Below are 22,137 nucleotides of genomic sequence, written 5' to 3'. Positions count from 1 at the left end.
GACGAAAGTGCCGGCATTCGCAATGAGGAAAGCTAGACCTTCTTGATTTGGGGGGAATAACAGACTCATTGTGTTTCTATCAAATAGGTCTTTTAATCTGAGGATTTTATGGTCTATTGACTATAAATAAAGACAGTGATCGTTCAGTAGTTCCCTTTGCACCCTTTAAGTCCCCTTATAACCAGAGAGAAATGATGGGTCCCATACAGAGTGGAAATTTAAAAAAAACAACACCTTTTATTCAGGTAGAGTTTGCATCTACAAACATTAGAAAAGACAACAGAAATAAGGTACAAAAAAGAGGGAGGGCTTGGCAGCCCAAATACCAACATCCCCAGCCACCATACAGTGCAGGTGAATTTGTTTCTGGCCTCTTTGCTGCCCACGGTCCTTGCAAAGGGCATGGAGACTGGCACCCTGGCAACACCCATCCTGGAAAACTCCAGAACCTGATCAGCCAAGGAAGACAGAGACTATACCGGCAATGGAGGCTCTGCAGGGTCCTTGGAGGCTGAACTGCTCATGTGGTGCCTTCTGGTCCAGCAGACTCCTCTGAGCTGGCCAAGAGCTGGCGCAAGCACTGACGGATCTCGTCGTGACCACGATACACCTTCTTCATCCCTCTTGGCAAATGGCGGCAGGAGGAAAGGTTGAGGTAGTTGAGGGCAGGGCAGCTAGCAATCAGGGAGCTTGCAGGACCAGAAGGAGGGAGACAGGAATTGAATTAGCCAGATGCCCAGTGCTCTGTGCCCACTCCGCCCCCCACTTGAGGAACTGGCAAAGCTAACGTCAAGGCCAACAGTGCAAATAAATACAGAATTTGCAACCTCAGAGCTTCAACGTGGCTGTGCTTTCCCAGCTGCCTACAGAAATGAGCATTCAGAGCCTGGGAGAAAAGCCCCCTCCTCTCTGCCCCCGTCGTATCTGCCTTCCAGCAGAATTTAATGGCAGAGCGACACTAAGGCCACAAATGCATCAGGCGAGTCATAAAAAGGAACAGGCAGAAGACGCTTAGTGCCCATTCTCTGCCCCAGCTCATTAAAATGGCATTGCATTAAAAATGGAGGAAAGATCTAAATAGTCTCTAAACAAACGGCAGAAATGTGGAAGAGCACAAAGGTCTTGCCAGCTAGCTGGTAGGACCATGAATGCGCTCCCAGAGGAGAGCAGGACAAGCAAAGTGGAAGAACGGACAAAGAGAGGAGGGACTGCCTGTAGGTGGGCCCTGATGGAGAGACCCTTCTGGGACTCGAGTTCGAGAACAACAACAAAAAGGATCTAAGAATGGCTGAATCTTTTGAGGCTCCCAGGGGAAGCTTCCCCGCCAGGCAGGTAAAGTGCTAGGAGAGACTGGTAAGTCTCTGTTTCCACAAAGCACCAGCTAGGAGTGCAGGACTGGAGCTTGGGAAGTTACTTTTTAAGCAAATAATTAGTTACCAAGACCTAGCCAACTAGTAGTTGTTCCAACTTACAATGCTAAGATGAACCTGTGATGGGGTTTATTTGACTAGGCTTCTTCAGACAAGTGCTGCCATGACTGCTTGCCTCTGAGGCTAAAAAAGCGTGACTCATCCATGGCCACCAAGTGGATTTCCATGGCTCAGCAGGGATTTGAACACTGGTCTCCCAGTTCAGCATTCAAATCACTACAACACAGGGGCTATGGATTCCTTCAGAAGAGGTTGGCCATGATTGCCTTCCTTTAATGCTGCCTGAGTGACTTGGTCATGATCACTCATTGCGTTTCTGTGGCTGAGTGGGGGATTCGAACCCTGGCCTCTTGAAGCTGTACTCCAATGCTCAAACCACTATTCCATATTGCCTCTTCTAGGGTTTTCTTGCCAAGATTTGTTCAGAGGAGGTATGCCATTGCCTTAAGCTGAAAGAATGTGAGTTTTCACCCAGTGGGTTTCCAGGCCTGAGCATGGATTTTTAACCTGGTCTCTCAGGTCCTAGTCTGGCACTCAAACCACAACACTCACTGGTCCCCCAATTGGCATCCTACACAAAGTACATCTTTCAGCCAAATGTGTCGCCTGCAATGGCTTTTCTTCATCGAACACATACAAGAGTCTCAGCCTCTGTCAGCATCCCATAGGCCAGTGATGGCGAACCTATGGCACATGTGCCAGAGGTGGCACTCAGAGTCCTCTCTGTGGGCACATATGCTGTAGCCCTAGCACAGAGTTTGTCAGAGTTTCTTACTAGAAAGCCAGAGGGACATTGCACTTTGCAATAAATAAGTGGGATATGGGTTGTAGTTTGGGCACTCGGTCTTTAAAAGGTTCACCATCACTGCCATAGGCAATCAGTAATGCAAACCCACCATTGCCACTGGACAAGGGCCACGTGGCCCCCAGCCTGTGGAACACTCCCCCAGAGTACTTACACTGTTGTCTTTCTGGCACCGCAAAAAGGCCTCAGAATTTTCTTGAGGTGCTTTTTGTGTGTGCAGTTAGACCATTTCCAAGAGCAGAAAGAGGTCTACTTCCCGAGGCCACCAAGATGGAGCAGAAAGTTAAAGCAACTTCCTAGATTTATTTATGACATGACACATGTTTAGCTACCTGCAGAGGGAAGACAGAGGGCCTTTCCCCTCCCAAATAAGAATTCTGGCATCCCCAGTGAAATTTTCTTTCAGTCTCCAAATGTCTAGCATTGCTGCCACTTAAACCTTTGCTGGGCATTCAGAAATCCAGTTCAGCATCCAAAGAAAAGGGATTAGGCAAAGTGGCCCAGGGAAGGTAGAGTTTTAGGTGGGAACTATTTTCAAGGTCTCATCTCTGCAACATCAGAAATGTGGGGACTGAAGGAAAATTTTATTGGAGAGCAGAATTCTTATTTGGAAGGCAATGTCCAACTGTCGCGGATGCTTGGACTGAGAGTTCCTGCATGGCAGAATGGAGTTGGACTGGATGGCCCTTGGGGTCTCTTCCAACGCTATGATTCTATGGACTCTGACTCATAGAATGAAGCAGTAGACATGCTGGAACCTTCTGTTGAACCAGAGCAGGAGAAGGTTCTAGAGTCCAGAGACTGAGAGTCCTGCTGCCCATTCAGATGCAGACGTCAGTTTACCCTTACCTACCTTTGCCAAGTGGAGACAACAAAGGGAGGGCTTGAGGAGGGCTCAGAGGATTTATAGGAAGCACCAATTAATTCAGCAACAGCCTGACTGAGCTGTTGATCTATAAATTCCTAGCCCTGACCTTCAGGAGTTGTCAGAGATTATCTAACCTACCTGGCTCCCTGTCAGATTCCTGAACTCTGTGCTTGACCTGGACTGTGTTTGTAGACTCTGGATACCAAGTACCTGATACTACTGAGCTCTGACGGACCTGAAGCTTATGAATGAACTCTATTTGGGACTTAAAGCTTGTATTTATTAAGTAAAATAAGTGCTGAACTGTAAGCTGCTCTGTTAACATGTTTGTTCATTAGCTGGTGTCTACTATTAGCTGCGTAGCAATCAGTCTTCGGCTGGTTGCCTGGACTGTGCATTGGGCAGCTACATCCCCAGGTCCTGCCCCTTCTCTGATTAGTTAAAAATAGCAAAACGTGATTCTCTCAATACAGCCCACTTTCCTGTTACAAGCTAAAAAGTGGAGATAAAGAAGGTGAGTCCCATTTTGAGACGGAGTGTGTAGAGAAAAAGGAAAACCTCTGGGAAACCGCTTCCTGCACCTGGCTCACCTGACGGTTCTGTGGGTGATCTTGGTCCCTGTGAGGCTGAGGGAACGCAGGGCCGGCTCCCCTCTTGTGCCCTCCTTCTGACAGAAAGCAGCCATGCCCTCCTCCAGGTCGTGCTCACTGAAGCTCTGTCCGGTGAGGTCCAGCTCCCGCAGGCTATGGCTCCACTTCCAGGTGATGAGAGGGCAGCCTTCAAGGGGCAGGTGGAGGTGGATAGCGCTGCAGTACAGGCCCAGGTAAAGCTGCTCTAGGTCTGAAGAACATATCTGACATTAGGAGGGAGGAGCGTAACAGCCATCAGAACTTGCACACAAGACTTTTGACATGAGAAGATGGAGCAGAGCTAAGTTATCATTATTCAGCAGGATGGAGGCAATCAAACTTTCAATATTACCAAGGCTGATATTTTACTTTCAGATGATACCAATTACGATTAAAAAATATATATTTAAAAATTGGCACAAAGAAATTTCATCTTTCATTTGGCAAGGGAAAAAACCCAGATCTAGGTTAAAATTTTACAGGATTCCAAACAAAGAGGTGGATTGGCAATACCAAATTTTGAGCTATATTATGACTCATGTTGTTTGTCTTGGTTGAGGGACTGGATCACATTGGAGAATGCCAATCTCTTGGCCATTGAAGGGGCGAACCTCTGATTTGGTTGGCACGCATACCTTATTTATGATAAAGAGAAGGCCAATCCTGAGGTCAATAACCATTGTATTAGAAGATCTCTGTTAAACGTTTGGAAAAGATACAAAAAGCGCTGGGTGCAAAAGTTGCCTGACTGGGTCTCCCCCAGAGAATCGTTACAAAGGAGGGACACCATCCAAAACGAAAACTGGCTCACATATAAAACGTTATTAAAATTTCAGGCTGGAAGAGTGATGCTAAAAACCCGAGAGGAATTAGAATCGGAAGGTTTTGAGATTGGCTGGTTTCCCTATAGACAGATGTTTGAAAGATTCCAATTGGATAAAAACCGTTTGGCTAATGTGGGGAAGGAAGGGAGAAGGATCTGAAGTATTTAAAATCATTACTGCAGGGAAAAAAGGATTGATTGGGAAACTCTATAATATTTTACTGAGAGAAAGTATGGAAACTGAAAGCATTAAAGAAGTGATGGTAAAATGGGCACAAAACATCGGACACAATTTGGATTTAGCAAAATGGGAAAAGGCATGGCAGAATATTAGAAAGTATACTGTATCTCAGAGAATCAGAGAAAACTGTGACAAACTTTTCTATCGTTGGTACCTGACACCAGAGAAAATTTCTAAGATGTGTAAAAAAAGTTGCAACCTATGTTGGAAATGTAAGAATGATCCCGGCACTTTCTTCCATTCCTGGTGGTCTTGTAAGAAGGTAGGAGATTACTGGGATATGGTTAATGACACGTTATCGGAAATATTAGGAACTCCAGTACAAAAGAAACCTGAAATGTATTTGTTAAACATATTCGATGAAACATTAGGAAAAAAATTTGGTAAAATCTTATTTTATGCAATTACTACAGCTAGGATCCTGTTGGCGCAGAAATGGAAGATTGAGGATACCCCTGGAAAAACTGATTGGTTAAGCAACCTCTATGAAGCACTAGAAATGGATAGACTTACTCAAATTATAAGAGGGAAAACCACAAATTCAGTAGATGAAGCTTGGAAACCTGTAACAGAGTATCTGAAGAAGTTTTGGACACATAACGACAATCATTGATAGGATGAAGCAGTGTGTAATTCAATATTTAAAGCGAAGGTGGTATATATGTTATATTGAAGGGGATTTATTAGTTAACAGTGTGAATAGTAGAACGCAAAAGATCGCTTAGAGAAAGTGTTTAATTTGTGATGTTGTACTAATAACAGATCAGGCTCGGCTGACCTCAAAGATTTTATTTGCTTGTTTTTTTTACCATTATGAAATCGAGTGTAGCTACACTTAGTGTATACGAGAAGAAAGTCACTATTTGTTATGATTTGTATAAACAGCGGGAGGAGGAAATGGAAGTCGCATGAATGCTAGAATGATAGGTTGAAGAGTGATTGGGACGTCATAGGAGTTAGATCCGGATACGAAGAGAGTGGAGAGAGGAGAAGAAAGATCTAAGGAACTAATTTCTCAATTGAATGTAACTGTTGATTGGAGGGGAAGAATGTTAATGTTGAGTAAATTAAGTAGAATGTTTAGAGTTAAGTTAGTATGTAGTGAATATGTATGCATATGTTTTAAGCTAATAAAATTTATTAAAAAAAAAAGAACTTGCACACAAGACTTTAAAGATGACACGGAATCATAAAACCATAAAGTTGGAAGGCATCGCAAGGGCCTCCCTCCGCCATGCAGAGGTTTACAGCAATGGTGCTCCCAAAAGAGATTATAAGCATGCACACCAATGTCAAATGACAAGAAAGGAGATTTCAGCTAAACATTAAGAAAAACTTGCTGACTGTTCAAGCTGTTTGACTGTGGAAGGTGGACTGCCTTGTGGAGTGGTGGACACTCCTTTTTCAGAGGCCTTTAAACAAAGGTTGGGTGGGAATTTTGGGGGGGTGCTTTGTGTATTCCTGCATGGCAAAGGTTAATAAGCTTTATTATTGGTTGGACTAGATTGCCCTTATCATCCCATTCAGCTCTAAGATTCAATAATTCAATAATTCCTAAAATGCAGGGAGTGATACCTAGTCTCTATTTTATACCCAATGGGCCTTTCTTGGGTGGGTACTTCACACTACGTGTGAAAGAGGTCTAGGAGTCCAAGTAGACCACAAACTGAACATGAGTCAACAGTGTGATGCGGCAGCTAAAAAGGCCAATGCAATTTTAGGCTGCATCAATAAAAGTATAGTGTCTAGATCAAGGGAAGTCATGGTGCCACTCTATTCTGCTCTGGTCAGGCCCCACCTGGAATATTGTGTCCAGTTCTGGGCGCAACAATTCAAAAAGGACATTGAGAACCTGGAGCCATGTGTCCAGAGGAGGGCGACTAAAATGGTGAAAGGTCTGGAAACCATGAAGCCCTATGAGGAACGACTCAGGGAACTGCTGGGGATGTGTAGCCTGGAGAAGAGAAGATTAAGAGGTGATATGACAGCCCTGTTTTAATATTTGAAGGGATGCCATATTGAGGAGGGAGCAAGCTTGTTTTCTGCTGCTCCAGAGAACAGGATCCAATGGAGCAATGGATGCAAGCTGCAGGAGAAGAGATTCCAGCTCAACATTAAGAGGAACTTCCTGACAGTAAGGGCTGTTCGACAGTGGAACGCACTCCCTCAGAGAGTGGTGGAGTCTCCTTCTTTGGAGGTCTTTAAGCAGAGGCTGGATGACCATCTGTCAGGGATACTTTGATTGAGAGTTCCTGCATGGCAGGGGGTTGGTCTGGATGGCCCTTGTGGTCTCTTCTAACTCTACAATTCTATGATTCGAGATGCACCAATATATATCACGTTAGCCTGAGTGAAGGGCAGGACAGAAAGTGGTACAAAAAATACAGAGGCATATGGGCCTTCTAAACCTCAACCGAGCAAAGCATGTTCCATGCAAGGCCATTTCTGTGGCCCACAAAGTGTCCCTACACATCCACTTAAATCTGTCATTCCCAAATACATCACAGCCTCAAGATAACATCTGATGTGCCCCCCTCAAAGCCTCTCTGGGGCACTTCAGGGCATTTTGGAATATTTTTGGGTTCCTTGAAGTTTTCCAGGCATATACATGCCCTTTTTCTGAACACGAAGCAGACAGGTGGTCTCTTTCTGTTTTGGGGGAAAACCTGTACATGCCTGAAAAGGGTAAAGATGATAACAAAACACCCCCAAAATGTGGTAAATGGCATCCACATATAAGGGGAAATGTGGCATGGGATGTGTGAAAATGGGAGGGTCTTTCTCTCAACGCTCCCCCCATTCTAAACCCACCTGGGCATGGCAGCAGCTCCAGCCCTTTGGGTGTGACACGGAAGCAGCCACGCAGGTCCAGCACACGCAGTTTGGTGGAGGCGCACAGGATCCGGCGCAGCATGTTGTTGTCAACGAAGGAGAAGGAGGTGGTGGCCAGGCAGAGCTCCTCCAGCTGCGGGAATCCGGGGGACTGTGGAGCTGAAGAGGGGATGGATTTCGGGTAGCAGATGACATTCAGCAATCTCAGCACCTGGTAGGAGGCAGCACAAACCAAACAGCAGAGTGAGGAAAGGCCAAAGGAAAATGTAGAAGCAGCTGCCCCTGTGCACATCTAGCAGAGAGCAGCCTAAATGGTGAATGGTTTGGACACCACTGAGCCCCATCAGGAGCAGCTTAGGGAGCCTGGGTCTGTTTAGCCTGGAGAAGAGATGGTTAAGAGGTGATATGATAGCCCTGTTTAAGTATTTGAAGGGATGTCATCTTGAGGAGGAAGCAAGCTTGTTTTCTGCTGCTCCAGAGAATAGGACACAATGGAGCAATGGATAAAAGCTACAGGAAAAGACTCCACTTCAACATTAGGAGGAACTTCTTGAGAGTAAGAGCTGTTTGACAGTGGAACAGACTCCCTTGGAAGGCAGTGCAGTCCCCTTCTTTAGATGTTTTCCAGCAGATGCTGGATGCCCATCTGTCGGGGGTGCTTTTATTATTTGTCTTATTTGTGGTTTGTCTAGTAACTTTGTCATATTGTTATGTGTTTTTAACAATGTTTTATTGTTTAATTTTATACTTGGGAGGGAGGGTTGGGCTGGGGTCTTGTGGGGCTTGTTGTTTTTATTGTTGTATATTGTTGTTACCTGCCTTGATCCTCAAAACGGAAGAGGCGGGATATAAATAAATATTTATTATTATTATTATTATTATTTGATTGTGTCTTCCTGTATGGCAGAAGGGGGGTCAGACTGGATGGCCCTGGGGGGGTCTCCTCCAACTCTAGGATCCTATGATTCTACACAATTCATCAATAAGCAAACTATCCACTGGAATCATAAAGACAGGAAGTCAATGAGTTCAGATCCCCAGTACAGGCCACCCCCTTTAACAAAGACTCGCGCAACGAAACTCAGGCCCATGACCTCCCTGGATGGCATCCATCCATCTGGCTGGCGTCTTCCCCTCTTTCTACTTCCCTCCACCTTTCCTAGCACTGCTGTCTTTTCTAATGAGCCATGCCTTCTCATGATGTGGCCAAAGAATAACAGCCTCAGCTTGACAATCTTGGCTTCCGTGGAGATTTCTGGCTTGATTTCTTCTCAGACTTACTTGCTGGTCTTTTTTTGCTGTCCACAGTATCCTCAACACTCTTCTCCAGCACCATATCTCAAACGAATTGACTTTCGTTTTATTCACTTTCTTCATTGTCCAATTCTCACATCCATCCATGGTGATGGCTATCCATGGTCATGGGGAATACAGTGACATGGACAATCTTGACTTTGGTATTCAATTATATATCTTTACACTTTAGGATGTTGCCTAGTTCTTTCACAGTCCTAGTCTTCTCCTGATTTCCTGACCCTATTCCAGTCAATGATTTGATCCAAAGTATGGGAAGTCTTTAATTATTTCAATTTCCTCTTCATGTACACTGAATGTGTGTGTTACCTGAGAGTAAAAAAAAAATCTCACATGGGAACAGGCTATTGGTCTCACTGAAGTTGTGGCATGGGAAATGGGATTCGACAATGAAGATTCTAGTGTTGTTCTCTACTGGGCTGTGTACCTTATTTATCCTTCCTTCCTTCCTTCCTTCCTTCCTTCCTTCCTTCCTTCCTTCCTCCTTCTCTCCCACTTCTATGCCATTGCTCCTGGAACAGCCCTCATGAATATGGAGAAAGGAGAGTACATTTTGGAATGGCTCCCATCTGCCTTAATGAGGCCTTGGCCCCAGGGCCATGAGTCAGTGTCACTGAGGGAACTCTTTAAGTTAAACCATGCTCACCTGAAGTTTTGGGCAGGCTGCTTGAAGCTGTTCAATGGGGAGCTGGAAGTGTTGGGTGCTTTGCTTTATCTCCGTGTTCACCTCTAGAAGCTGCAGCTCTGGGCAGCTGCCATTCTGGAAGGGAAAGTCAGACATAGATGGCTAATGGGAAAAGCACAAGGACCCAGCCTCACACATCAACACCCAAATGCGAGGAGGAAACGTCATTCTGCACTCCCTCCAGTCTAGCTTCAAACAGTGATAGGGACCCTGAGCTACCTCTGAAGATCTCAATGGATGAAGCCCTGGTGGCGCAGGGGTTAATAATAATAATGATATTAATAATAATAATAATAAAATTTATTTGTATCCCGCCCCTCTGAGAACAATCGGGGCGGCTAACAAAGTTAAAAATACAGCACATATAAAATCCCTGGTGCCCTCCCCTCCTTAAAAAAGTATTAAATCCAATGCAGAATTAAAAACAAACAAACAAACAAAGAAAAACATACAAGTTAAAAACTGTCCAGAAGGTCAACAACATCACATCAGCAAACCATCAATGGGAGCGGCAGTATCTTATTCCCAGACATTTTTCTGAGGCAGGGTTCTCTATTCTGGGAAGGCCTGCCAGAAGAGATCCATCTTAACAGCCTTTTTAAAGCTGTCTAAGGATGTAAGCAGACGGATCTCATCCGGAGGCCCTTCCACAGTCTGGGGGCGACGATGGAAAATGTCCTCTGGGAGGTAGCCGAAAGCCTAGATTTTTGTAGCTGAAGTAGGCCTCTCCCAGAGGAGCGGAGTGCGCAGGGAGGATTGTAGGGGAGAAGGCAGTCCCGGAGATAGCTTGGACCCAAGCCATTTAGGGCTTTAAAGGTGATAACCAACACCTTGTACTGGGTCTGGAAGCTAATGGGCAGCCAGTGGAGGGACTTTAGAACTGGCGTAATATGGTCCCTTCTAGATGTTCCAGAAATTACTCTGGCTGCCATATTCTGTACTAGTTGCAGTTTCCGGACCAAGCACAAGGGTAGCCCCATGTAGAGCGCATTACAGAAGTCTAGACGTGAGGTTACCAGCGCGTGCACAACAGTCTCAAGATCCCTTACCAGGTTAAATGCCTGTACTGCAGCCATTCACAGCCACAAGGTTGCGAGTTCAAACTCAGGGGCTCCAGTTAAGCTTACCAAAAGCACGCCAATAATGGCACTCATTCGGCTGCTGTACGTCAGCCACAGGTGCCGGATCCGAGACCCAGCCGCTTCCAGAAAGCTGAGTACCGCTGAAGCATCCATCTGGAAACACAGAAGGCAGGCAAGGGTTGTTAGAGCTCTCTCTCACTCCACAGTGGAAGAGCTCCAAGAGAAGCCCTCCAAGCACTGGCCCTGTCTGTTGTGCTGCGACCACCCTTGCCCTCTCCTCCCCAGTCCCTGATCCCAGCATGCCCTGCAGCACAGCTAGCGTTCACCTGGGAATTCTGCAGGTTGAGACTTTCCAGTTGCTGGCAGCTTTCAGCCAATGTACAGAGAGACTCTGTGGTCACCCCACTGCAATGGGACAGCTTGAGGGAGGCCAGGAGAGGGCAAGAGTGGCCAATCGCCTAGAAAATTGGGATAATGGAGATTAGTTCTGGCAGGAGGCGCCCAGGGCTGTAGCAACTGGGGGCACAGGAATAAGAGCACTGCCTGCCCAGGTAAGAATTGTGCTCTACCAAATGAAATTGCCCTTCTGTCCCCAAACGTCTAGCCCTGCAGAGAGGGACACACTGAAAAATCATCTACACTTAGAACTGCTCTTCTATTTGCTGCGTTCACATTCTCTTGACCACTCTGTCTGCCCCTTTTTGTTGGTTGCCTCATTTGTCTTTTGTGAAAGCTCAGCTGAAGTTTTAAGGTGCTACAGTTCTAGAGATGTGGAGAATGAAGGAAAACTTTAATTGAATGGGGAGCAGAATTTTTATTTCGGGGCATTGCTCTTGTTTTGCCGCCCTACACCCCTGCCAATACTCCAAACATTATGGGATACATATACAGTGATGGATGCTAAAAATTAAGCAAAACTCTTAGCTATTGGCTTCTTCTGCATCAGTTTGTCTATTTCCAAAATTCCATTTTTAGAAGCCAGGTATAAAGGCAAACGAACCAGGGCATGGCATAGAATCATAGAGTTGGATGCTGGCACAACATCAACCAGTCTCACTCACCTTCAGGACAAAAGGCACCTGACTTTTCCAATGACAAAGGGAAAACTCCCGAAGGTGGGAAAACCTACAAGGAGCAAACAGGGATAAAGTGATTCCCAGTTCCAAGCCTTATGCATACAGGGCAGGTGGGGAAAGTGTGGCCCATAGGCTGCGTCTTGCTCTCCAGGACCCACTATGGCTTAGGGCCAGGTTATCTGGCAGACTGTTTCTCCTGATACAAACCCAAGGAAATCCATAGGCCCACAGTTGGTAGGAAAACAAGTAAGACCCCTCTCAGTGGCTGCTCCTAGACTCTGGGACTACAATAGTCCCTTCCTTGCTGTCCTGTCGGCAAGCAAAACCCTTTTCATTCTGACACACTTTTAAAACAGGAAGTTTTAAAGCACCCCAAAACCTCCTTAAAACAGGAGGTTTTAAAAGACTGGGCTAGGGAGCAGTGGGTCACTAGGTTTGGCATCACCTGGTGCAGTCATTCATGGTGTCACCCCTGGTGCTACAATAAACTACAATTCCCAGGATTCCCTAGCACTGAGCCAGGGCAGATAAAGCGGTCTTAAACTAGATTATCTCTGCAGTGTGATTTGGACCTTGGACAGGGATTTGGCTGCCAAGTGGTTGTTGTAGAAGGGTTTTACAATGGAGGGCATCATAGTTTTATCACAATTACCATGTTTCCAAAGATTTTGGAACTCTTTTAAGTTAAGTGCTTTGAATAGGTTTGTATTTCTTTTAAAGTTTCCACTGTAATTGGTTTTAGTTGTAACTGGACAACCCTCAGCAATTAGGAGATTAGCTGTATTTTATTTTAACCTATGCTGCAAGCAGAGAGAAAGCATGAGTAGTGGTTTAAGTGTTGGTCTGGAAGACCAAGGTTCGAATCACTGCTCAGCCATGGAAACCCCTAGGACACTCTCTGAGCCTAAAAAGAAGGCAATGGTAAACCTTGTCTGAACAAGTCTAGCCAAGAAAAGTCTAGGAGAGGCAGTATGAGGTAGTGGTTTGGGGGTTGGCCTAAGACTCTGTGAGATCAGGTTCAAATCCCCCCCATAGCCATGGAAATGCCCTGGGTGACCTTGGGTGAGTTACTCTCTCAACCTCAGAGGAAGGCAAGAGCAAACTTCATCCAAATAAATCTTGCAATGAGAGCCAGAGAGGTATAGTTGTTTTCTTGTTGGAGTCAAGACTGATAGAGAGCAGGGTTCAAATCTCCAGGTAGCTGTGGAAAGCATCTAGTGATCGTGGGCAAGTCACACTCCCTCAGTTCAAAAGGAAGACCATGAAAACCCTCTCTGAAGAAATCTGGCCAAAAAAACAAAACAATCTCTACAAGAAGGCAGTAAGGTGTAGTGGTTTGAGTGCTGGACTTTGGGAGACCAATTTGAGTATCTGCATGGCCCTGGAGATCCCATGGGTGACGCTGGGCGATAAGTCAGGCTTTCTCAGCCTCAGAGGATGGCCATGGTAAACCCACTTGGAAGAAATCTTGCCAAGAAACCCCTTGATAAATTTGCCTTTGGGTTGCCTAAGTCAGAAAGAACATGAAGGCACACAACAACAAAAACAACAACAACAATGCCGTAAGCAGGACATCCATTAAATAATCATCACCTGTTGGCAACCAACCACTCCATGGTGCTGAGGACTTTCTTCTCTACAGCAGGAGGGAGTTTTTTGCCTGGGGCTACCCAGCAATGGCCAACGGACACCTTCTGCCACAGGACAGGGCTGGACGCTGCTCCGCACCAGAGCCGGCACACGCGGGAGACCCTGCAGACAAGAACAGCAGTCAATGGGGTGGCTTATTTCTTCATTATTTGTGATTAACACACACACACACAGACACACACACACACAGCCCTCTATCTAAAGACCTCAGAGTGGAGTACAATAAAATAATCCTGATAATTTTAAAACAATGGAAACAATCAAAAATGGTTTCAAAGGGCTAAAAAGCACATGAACATATCTGACAACTTAAAAGAATGTAGATGAGATTCAGTTATAGTAAAACCATTTAAAACCAGACCTATGTGTGGATTTGTGTAACATCACTTAGAATCCATAAGCTTGAGTAAACAGCCATGCTTTCAATTGAGATGAGAATGGCAGCATCGCTGGTATCAACCAGGCCTCAAACGGGAGGGTCATCCGTAATTGGGTTTCCGTAGCAGGGAAGGCGCTCGCATGCAAGCCTCATTCAGACTGTAATGCATTTTAAATTTTAATGTACAGTGGGCCCTTGTTATCTGCTGGGGTTTGGTTCCAAGATCCCCCGTGGATAACAAAATCCATGGATGTTCAAATCCCATTAAATGTAATGATATAGCAAAATGGTGTCCCTTATAAAACATGGAAAATCAAGGTTTGATATTTGAAATGTATACTTTTTTGGAACATTTTCAAACAGTGGATGCTTGAATCTGTGTATAAAAAATATGTGTATAAGAAGGCTGACTGTATAATTGTTGTAACTTTGTATTGTTTTTAAATTGTATTGTTTTAAACTTGATGTTTGTTGCCTTGAGTCCCTCCCTATATTGGGAGAAAGATGAGATACAAGTTGTTGTTGCTGTTGTTATTATTATTATTACTGCTATTATTGTTATTGCTGGGGAGTCTAGCCAAAAAGGAGTTCCAAGGCTCCACGCTGCGCACAAGACGCTCCTTGCTCCCAGATACAGATATGCATGTAAATAGTCTGTCATATCTGTATGGAATTCCTCAGCAGATAACATGTGAGGTGTGTGATGCTTCATGTACTGCAAATCAGGGTTGGCTGGGTTAAAACAGGTTGCTTTAACCAAATTACTTTTAAAAAAGCACTCCTGGTTTTCTAAGATGATCATTACTTTTTTTAAAAGGCTAGCTATTACTGTATTACTATTTTGCAATCTTCTTACTAAAACAACAGTGACTGTTTGAACTAAACGTTAAATTCAAAGATATAGCAGTGTTAGTCTGCAGAATCAATATGTAGAGAGATCTTGTAGCACCTTTAGACTAGCTGAAATTTCTTTCTTTCAGTTAGTCTCAAAGGCGTTAGTCTTTCAGTTAGTCTCAAACATGCCACAAGATCTCTCTACGTATTGAATTAACAGTTAATTCAAGTTAAAATGTGGAAACTTTAGTTTATTGGCAGTTAGTTGTTCATTGTTAGACCAGTATCTAGTGCCAGTTGCATCTTTTAACACTTTTTGTAGTGCAAGCAATTCAATTCAGAAACAGATCCTTCAATTTAATGTAAGTTCAACCAAAGCAATTCTTGAGAGTACTTTGTTTGTTTTATTATGTATAGTTATACATATATTCAGATTTAATAGAAATAATAAGCAGTAAAAAGCTGGTTTTATTGAAAGATGTATATCCTATCAAAGCAGACTAACTTTGGATTGTTAGTTTTAGAAAGCATTAAAATATGGTTGATCAAGCTTTCTAATTCACAAAGTATTGTTTCACAGTATTGATATAAGTAGGATTCAATGTTTTTCATTTAAAAATAATGCAAAAAAACTGGTTTAAACTAAGAAAGAAAGAAAGAGAGGAAGGGAGGGATTTGGAGTACTCTCTGAAACAGTGAGCTATGCTGAACTGATGCAACTGTATGTGCTTCATTACCAAAGTAAGCTGAAAAGTGTCCGAACTGAAGTATGCTAGAATCCTTATGGATTATGCAATGCCATGGCGTTCCCATCAGGGATAAAATGTGCCCAGACTATTGTAGAGACACATTCCTTACTCCCCAGCCACAGATGGGTTTTAGAGTTATTGTTAGTAATATGTTCAAACATTGACAGCTGTCCAATTGCATGAAAGAGTTGCCTTGTGCTGCAGATTGAGTCTCTGAAAAGGTTGGGACCAGATTTTGGATTTGTTTGGATTTTGGAATATTTGGAGATGGGACCTGAGTCTAAACATGAAATTCATTTATGTTTCACATACACCTTATGAAGGTGGTTTTTTATAAAACGTGTAACAACTTTGTGTATCAAACAAAAGTTTATGGACACTGAATCACCAGAAAGCAAAGGTGTCAATGTCTCAGCCACCCATGTGGACAATTTGGGATTTTGCAGTATTTTGGATTCCAGAGTTCTGGATATGGGATACTCAACCCGTAGTGACTTTGCTGGACACTTTTTGCATTCACTTTGCAGTTTGAGGCTGGGAAAAGCTAGGAAGGGTTCCATCTTCCACTGGGAGGAAGTGCTTCCCAACCCAGCTGCCCTGTGTCCAGGGAAAGGGATTGGGTTTAATTGCCAGCTGAAAGAATAGGTCTGGGTACAATTCTTTTGGGGGCCCAATTCTTCCATTGGCCGTGAAGGGTGCTGGACTCCATAAACAAAAGGGCTGGGATGCTTCTCTGCTGTGGATCACCTGCAGCATCATTTACCAACAATCAAGTTGATCCTAAAGCAGTGTCTGCGTTCTGCACTTTAAAAACCCTTAGGAAAGCCTGGAACTAGACCCAGTTCCACATCATGACAACTATGAAGTGTCTATCTGATATGATGGACCTCTAGAAGGGATGTTTAACCACTTGAGCTAACTGTTTTACACAACATATATATAGAAGCAAATATGAACCTGTGTGTTTAATCTCCTGTCATATGCATTTCTTGAAAGTTCAAAGCTTAAGTTGTTCTCAAGAGGAACGCTGATGCTGACCTGTCTGCTAGACAACACTGTTTGCAAACATGGGAGCACGGATGTCCAAAATGGAGAGCTGTAAGGAACTCCAGATAGATACTGGCTGGGAGTCAAAGGCCAATGGACCTTCTATCCCTCACTACGAGAGAGGAATGGAGGAACATCTCCTGTTTCATTTTGCTGTGGCCAGTGCTTCCATTTACCTGCAAAGGAAGGGCACCGCTCCATCCAAAGCCACTACGACCTGGAAGATCTGCACCAGGATCTCCACTGGGAGATGCTCCCCCCAGGAGCTACCAGTGCCTGACTGGGGGGCAATGGGAAGTGACTTGCTGCCTTCTCCTAGGACTCCAGCAGTCCCTCGCTGGCTGGCCAAAGTCTTTCCTTTGGTGCTTTTCCCTTGCTTCGTTGGTTGCTTCTTTGGACTCTTCCATTGACGCTGTATTGGCTTCCGCTTCTTCTTCTTCTTCTTTAGCGTCTTTCGGAGGGGTCGCTCTGGCGCTTCACCCACGTTGGAGATGATCAGCAGCATGTCATTGTCTGTCTCATGCACAAAGTAATGTGGGGCAGCCGTCCTGGGCGCTCTGTGGGATTTCTTCCTCCTCTTCTCCTTTGGGATCTGGCCGGCAGATTCTGTATTCCCACTCACCTCTCGCTTCCTCTTCCGAGGAGCCCGTGACCGTGAGCAGGCTGCTGGGGGTGACCCTGGAGACCCCAGGCTGCCTCTGGGTTCCTCCTCATCCATCTTGGACCTCTTCTCATTGATGGCTGATCAACAGCGCTCGCCCAGTGAATCCTACCTGGGAGAAGTTCAAAACAAAACAGTCTGGTGAGGCACAATAACAGCTGGTACTTACAGGACAGTATTTATTCATTTAATTAATTTATATCCTGCATTTCCCCTGGCATGGGACCCAAAGCAGCTTAAACACAGGATAAACAATGAGAAGAATAGTATGTTAAAATGTTTTAAATCTACTCTTCTGCCAGAAATGTTCCCATGCTGGTTTACGAAGATCCGTAATAAGATGTTCCATACCTTCAAGCTTAAGATACGAAACCAAACATGAGAGAAAGGGGGGAAAGGACCACTCGAAGGCAGCTAACAACAGCAACAAAGAAATGGAGAATGGGGGAAGCAAACTCAGGTACTAGATTTTAGACATAATGAAACATAGTAAGAAGTGCAAGGTACTACACTTAGGGTAAAAAAATGAAAAGCACCAATATAGGATGAAAGTCACCTGGCTTGACAATATGTGAAAGGGATCAGGAGTCCTAGTAGACCACAAGTTGAATATGAGTCAACAGTGTGATGCAGCAGCGAAAAAAGCCAATGCAATTCTAGGTTGCATCAACAGAAGCATAGGCCTGTTACAGACAGGCCAAAATAAAGCTGCTTTGAGTCACTTTGGAGGTATGGTATTTCAATGATGCATGTGTCCTAAGAGTCCAAAAGCCGGACCAAAGCCACACTCCAGTTCTAAGGAGTGGAATGCAGCTTTGATGCGGCTTTTGGACTCTTAGGACGCATGCATCATTGAAATACCATACCTCCAAAGGGACTCGAAGCAGCTTTATTTTGGCCTGTCTGTAACAGGCCATAGTGTCTAGATCAAGGGAAGTCATAGTCCCACTCTTTTCTGCTTTGGTCAGGCCTCATTTGGAATACATTGGCCTGAAACATAGGCCTGTGTATGCAGACAACATACACTCCCAGATCAGCTGGAAGCCACTCCAGGGCCGCCAAAGCTGTCCAGAGGCCATCAGAAAAAGGAGTATGGAAAATGCACTCCTTGCTGATGGCCTGTCTGGCACTACATTGGCAGCCTGCTTTCAGAGCAGGCCGTGCGGTTGCCACAGTCCCCGGCTGATCAGGGCTGGAGTGGCCAGAGGCCATTCCAAGTCCCTAATCTTCTTCAGTCCTGTCCAGTTCTGAGCACCACAGTTCAAGAAAGATGTGGACATGTTGGAGTGCGTCCAGAGGAGGGCAACCAAAATGGTGAGGGGTCTGGAAACCAAGCTCTATGAGGAGCAGCTTAGAGAACTGCTTATGTTTAGCCTGGAGAAGAGAAGGTTGAGAAGTGACATGATAGCCATTGTTAAATATTTGAAGGGATGTCACATTGAGGATGGAGCAAGCTTGTTTGCCAGAGAATAGAACCCAGAGCAACAGATGCAAGCTACAGCAAAAGAGATTCCGCCTAAATATTAGGAAGAACCTCATGAAGGCAAGAGCTGTTTGACGGTGGAAGACGTTGCTGCCTTGGAATGTGTTAGGAGTCTCCTTCTCTGGAGGTTTTTAAACAGAGGCTGGATGGACGTCTGCCACAGGGAGGGCTTGGATGGTGTATTCTTGCATGGAAGAAGGGGCTTGGACTATATGGCGCCTGTGGTCTCTTCCAACTCTGGTCTTATGAGGACTGTCTCTGCTAAATCAAAACAATTTGAAAGTATGTGAAGAAAAAGGCTTAAGACTAGGGTCTTATGCTGACCTTTAATGCTGGAATTACCCTCATGTTCTGTCTTCAACTCATCACTGCTGAATCTTCCCAAAGTCCAAGGCTGGCCCTTCAGGGACACTTGCCTTGGCAGGAAAACCATTCTTATCTTTATTACGGACATGCCGGAAAAGTCTATCATTACGAGTTTTCCCTTTGGCCACAGTCCACTGCAGTTCAAACTGGTTTACATCACTGACCTCTGATACAGAGAGTGAGGCCAAAAGAAATGCATCCCCTTTCCTGCAAAGTGCTGATGCATTCACAAAGCAAGAGATGGCAATCGGGGCTTTAAAAAGGCAGCTGAAGACACTTTGCCTTCTCTTTCCCCAAACCCTTCTTTACTAACTCTGCAGACTCAGATCAGATGCCTCAATCATTACAGGGACTGCATTGCACTGCAGAAATAATCCAGTTTGACACCGCTTTACTTGCCATGGCTCAGTGCTATGGGGAAGTGTCGCCTTGAGTCCCTGCAGTGGGAGAAGGGAAGGAGATAAGTGAATTATTATTTTGGGATGTGTAATGTTTTTCTGGGATGTCTATTTCTGGGAGAGCTTTAGCCTTCTCTACCAGAGAGCTCTGGTGTCACAACCAACTCAGAGTCCCAGGAGTTCATAGGATGGAGCCACAACAGTTTAAAGTTGTGTCAAACTGGATTATTTCTGCAATGTGGATACAACCTGGAAGAGCCAGATTTGGCACAATCAGGGTGGCCAGATGTCATAACCACAAAGGAAGACAAGGCACCGCAAAATGTAGGGCATTCATGAAAAATGGGGGACATCACCAAATAAAAGCTAAAAACATTCAAGTCAATGTAAATTCATGCTTCTTGGTGATGCTCAAAATAGAGGACATTTAGAAATTCCTCCTGGACAGGAGGTTGAAATGCAGGACATGTCTTGAAAAAGGAGGACATCTGGTCACGCTGGGCGCAACGCCCCACATTTTGGCTTAAAGAAGGTATTCCAACTGCACAAATTCTTTCCAAATAACCTCCCACCAAAAAATAAAAGAGCCGTACAAACACAAATGCTGTTTTGCTCCTCTGCAGGAGGGGCCATTTCATCACAGGACGCTATAATTGATGATATGCAACCATGAATTCCTTAATCTGCTTGACTTTATTAACCAAGAGGCCAATCTGAGGCGAACCTGTGCCAGGGCCATTCGCTATCCCTGATGCCAAAATCTGGTACCTCTCCTGTTTGCAACCAACTGCCTGGTAAGCACAACTCCGCCAAAAGTGTAAAATGACTCCAGCAGGATTTCCAGCACAGTTTTTCCGTCACGGTTTGGCTGAGTTGGACTCTGGGCCACTGCAATGGCAGCAGAAGAAAGCAGGTTGGACAGGAGACAGGCCTTGGGAAGAAAAACAAGGCTCTCCCAAGGACATTTACACAGGTGCCACAAATGGTTGGCCAAGGGCGCGCATGGGGATTGTGGGAAGGAGACACATGATGCAGAGGATGCTGGAAGGAAAACAACATCCGGGTGCAGGGCTCAATGGAGGTAGGAGAAATCAATAGGAGGGGAAATGGAGCCCTCGCTCTGGCCAAGGATGCACATGAGGAGGGAGACAATGGCTGTCATGTGCGCTGAAGATGCTGGGAGGAAAACAATGTTGGGGAGGAGGGGCTTAAGGAGGGCAGGGGCATAATGGGGGCGGGAGACGTCAAGAGGAAGGAAAAGAGAAAATTCAGCCCCCACTTTAGGCAATGGTGCACGCAGGGCATTCTGGGAAGGAGTCATAGAATCCTAGAGTTGAAAGAGACCCCAAGAAGGGCCCTGATCCAGCCCCAGCCCCTTCTTCTGCCATGCAGGAACTCTCCCTCAAAGCATCCCTATTTTGACAGATGGCTATCCAGCCTCTGCTTAAAGACAGCCTCCAAAGAAGGAGACTCCACCACAATCTCAAAGGGATTTGTGTTCTACAGTCTAACAGCTCTTACTGTCAGGAGGATCCTCTGAATGTTGAGCTGGAATCTCTTTTGCTGGAGCTTGCATCCATTATTTCATGTTCTTCTGAGGGACAGCAACCCGGCCCCCGGCTCAAAAAGGTTGCCTACCCCTGTTCTAGTCTCTGGGGCAGCAGAAAATAGTACCCCAGCTTGCTCCCTCCTCAATATGACTCCCCTTCAAACACTTAAACAGGGCTCTCATATCACCTCTGAACTGTCTCTTCCTCAAGCTAAACAAATCTAGCTCCCTAAGTCCTTCTTCATAAGGCTTCATGGTTTCCAGACCCTTCACCATTTTGGTTGCCCTCCTTTGGACACATGGCTCCAGGTTCTCAATCTCCTTTTGGAATTGTTTTGCCCAGAACTGGACCCAGGATTATTCCAGGTGGGGCCTGACCAAAGCAGAATAGAGGGGCACTATGACTTCCCTTGATCTAGACTTCTATTGATGCAGCCTAAAATCGCATTGGCCATTTTAGCTGCTGCATCACACTGTTGACTCAATGGTTGTGAGGCGTGCTAAGGATGGTGGGAGAAAACCAATGTCAAAGTGTGGGGCACTTAATGAAGGCAGGAAGGGTTTGTGGGGGCAATGGGGTGTCCTCCCTGGGAGAGATGGCGACCACTTTGTGGGCCTGAGGAGCCCCACTTTGGCCAAGGGCGCCTGGCTGTGGGGCATTGTGGGAAGGAAGGAAGGAGACCCTGGAGTAGAGGATGCTGTGGGGGCGATTAATGAGGGGAGATGGGATCCGTCAACAGAAAGAGGGAAAGAGGAACTGGAGCCCCGCTTTGGCCAAAGATGCAGGCAGGGCATTGTGGGAAGGAGGCAAGGCAAGGCCTGAGGCGCGCTGAGGATGCTGGGAGGAAAGCAGCGTCATGGCGGACGGAGGGGGGGTTTGCTCGGAGGAGCCCCCGCGCGGGGCATTGTGGGAGGGGATGAAGAAGGCACGGGGGCGAAGGGGGTCAGGCGGGGAGAGCCCTGAGGGGCGGCGTCCAGGGGGAGGCCAGGGGCTCGGGAGGGAGGGAGGTCCCCGGCGGGGCCTTGTGGGAGGAGGCGGGCAGGGAAGATGGCGCCGCTCTGGCTCCCTCTGGGCCCCCGTCTCTCCCTCTCAGTCTCACCTGCCCGCCTTTCCTTCGCCCGGACGGCTCCCAGGCCGGAAGGGAGCAAGGAGGAGGAGGAGGAGGAGGCAGGCCCGCCGGGGCGGAGCTTTCCGGGGAAGAAGGAGGAGGAGGAGGAGGAGGAGAGGCCCGAGCG

At 45.8% G+C, this 22,137-nt stretch overlaps 1 protein-coding gene across 6 annotated transcripts; it reads right to left on the bottom strand.

The window, feature by feature from the left end:
• Nucleotides 1-213: 213 nt before the first annotated feature.
• FBXL6 (F-box and leucine rich repeat protein 6) lies at nucleotides 214-22,093 on the bottom strand. Of its 6 annotated transcripts, none has more exons than XM_089518183.1 (10): nucleotides 22,002-22,093; nucleotides 16,621-17,213; nucleotides 13,379-13,537; nucleotides 11,771-11,834; nucleotides 11,036-11,167; nucleotides 10,755-10,862; nucleotides 9,589-9,702; nucleotides 7,608-7,839; nucleotides 3,694-3,943; nucleotides 214-689 (listed from the first exon to the last, which is right to left on the bottom strand). In XM_089518183.1, the coding sequence occupies exons 2-10, from the start codon at nucleotides 17,160-17,162 to the stop codon at nucleotides 521-523; spliced, it is 1,770 nt and encodes a 589-aa protein (XP_089374309.1). In that variant the 5' UTR covers nucleotides 17,163-17,213; nucleotides 22,002-22,093; the 3' UTR covers nucleotides 214-520. The 6 variants fall into 6 exon arrangements, with proteins under 6 accessions (XP_089374309.1, XP_089374308.1, XP_089374310.1 ...); XM_089518182.1 differs by having other exon boundaries at nucleotides 16,621-17,217; nucleotides 22,002-22,085; XM_089518184.1 differs by lacking the exon at nucleotides 22,002-22,093 and adding an exon at nucleotides 20,874-21,638 and having other exon boundaries at nucleotides 16,621-17,217.
• Between the last annotated feature and the right edge of the window lie 44 nt (nucleotides 22,094-22,137).

Source organism: Sceloporus occidentalis, unplaced genomic scaffold (genome assembly GCF_023333645.1).
Source record: "Sceloporus occidentalis isolate IW3139 unplaced genomic scaffold, rSceOcc1.0.p SCAF_3, whole genome shotgun sequence".
In the NCBI taxonomy this organism is placed as follows: Eukaryota; Metazoa; Chordata; class Lepidosauria; order Squamata; family Phrynosomatidae; genus Sceloporus; species Sceloporus occidentalis.
Note: the sequence above shows the minus strand (reverse complement) of the source record. Positions and strands in the feature narration are given on the sequence as shown.

Excerpts from the sequence above, each read along its gene's own strand:
- FBXL6 (XM_089518183.1), bottom strand. The coding sequence starts at position 17,162 with ATGGATGAGGAGGAACCCAGAGGCAGCCTGGGGTCTCCAGGGTCACCC. Across the intron at positions 7,840-9,588 it reads CAGCCTGCCCAAAACTTCAG|GTGCTGAGATTGCTGAATGT; the intron begins GTGAGCATGGTT and ends GCCTCCTACCAG. Across the intron at positions 3,944-7,607 it reads GGAGCTGCTGCCATGCCCAG|ACCTAGAGCAGCTTTACCTG; the intron begins GTGGGTTTAGAA and ends TATGTTCTTCAG.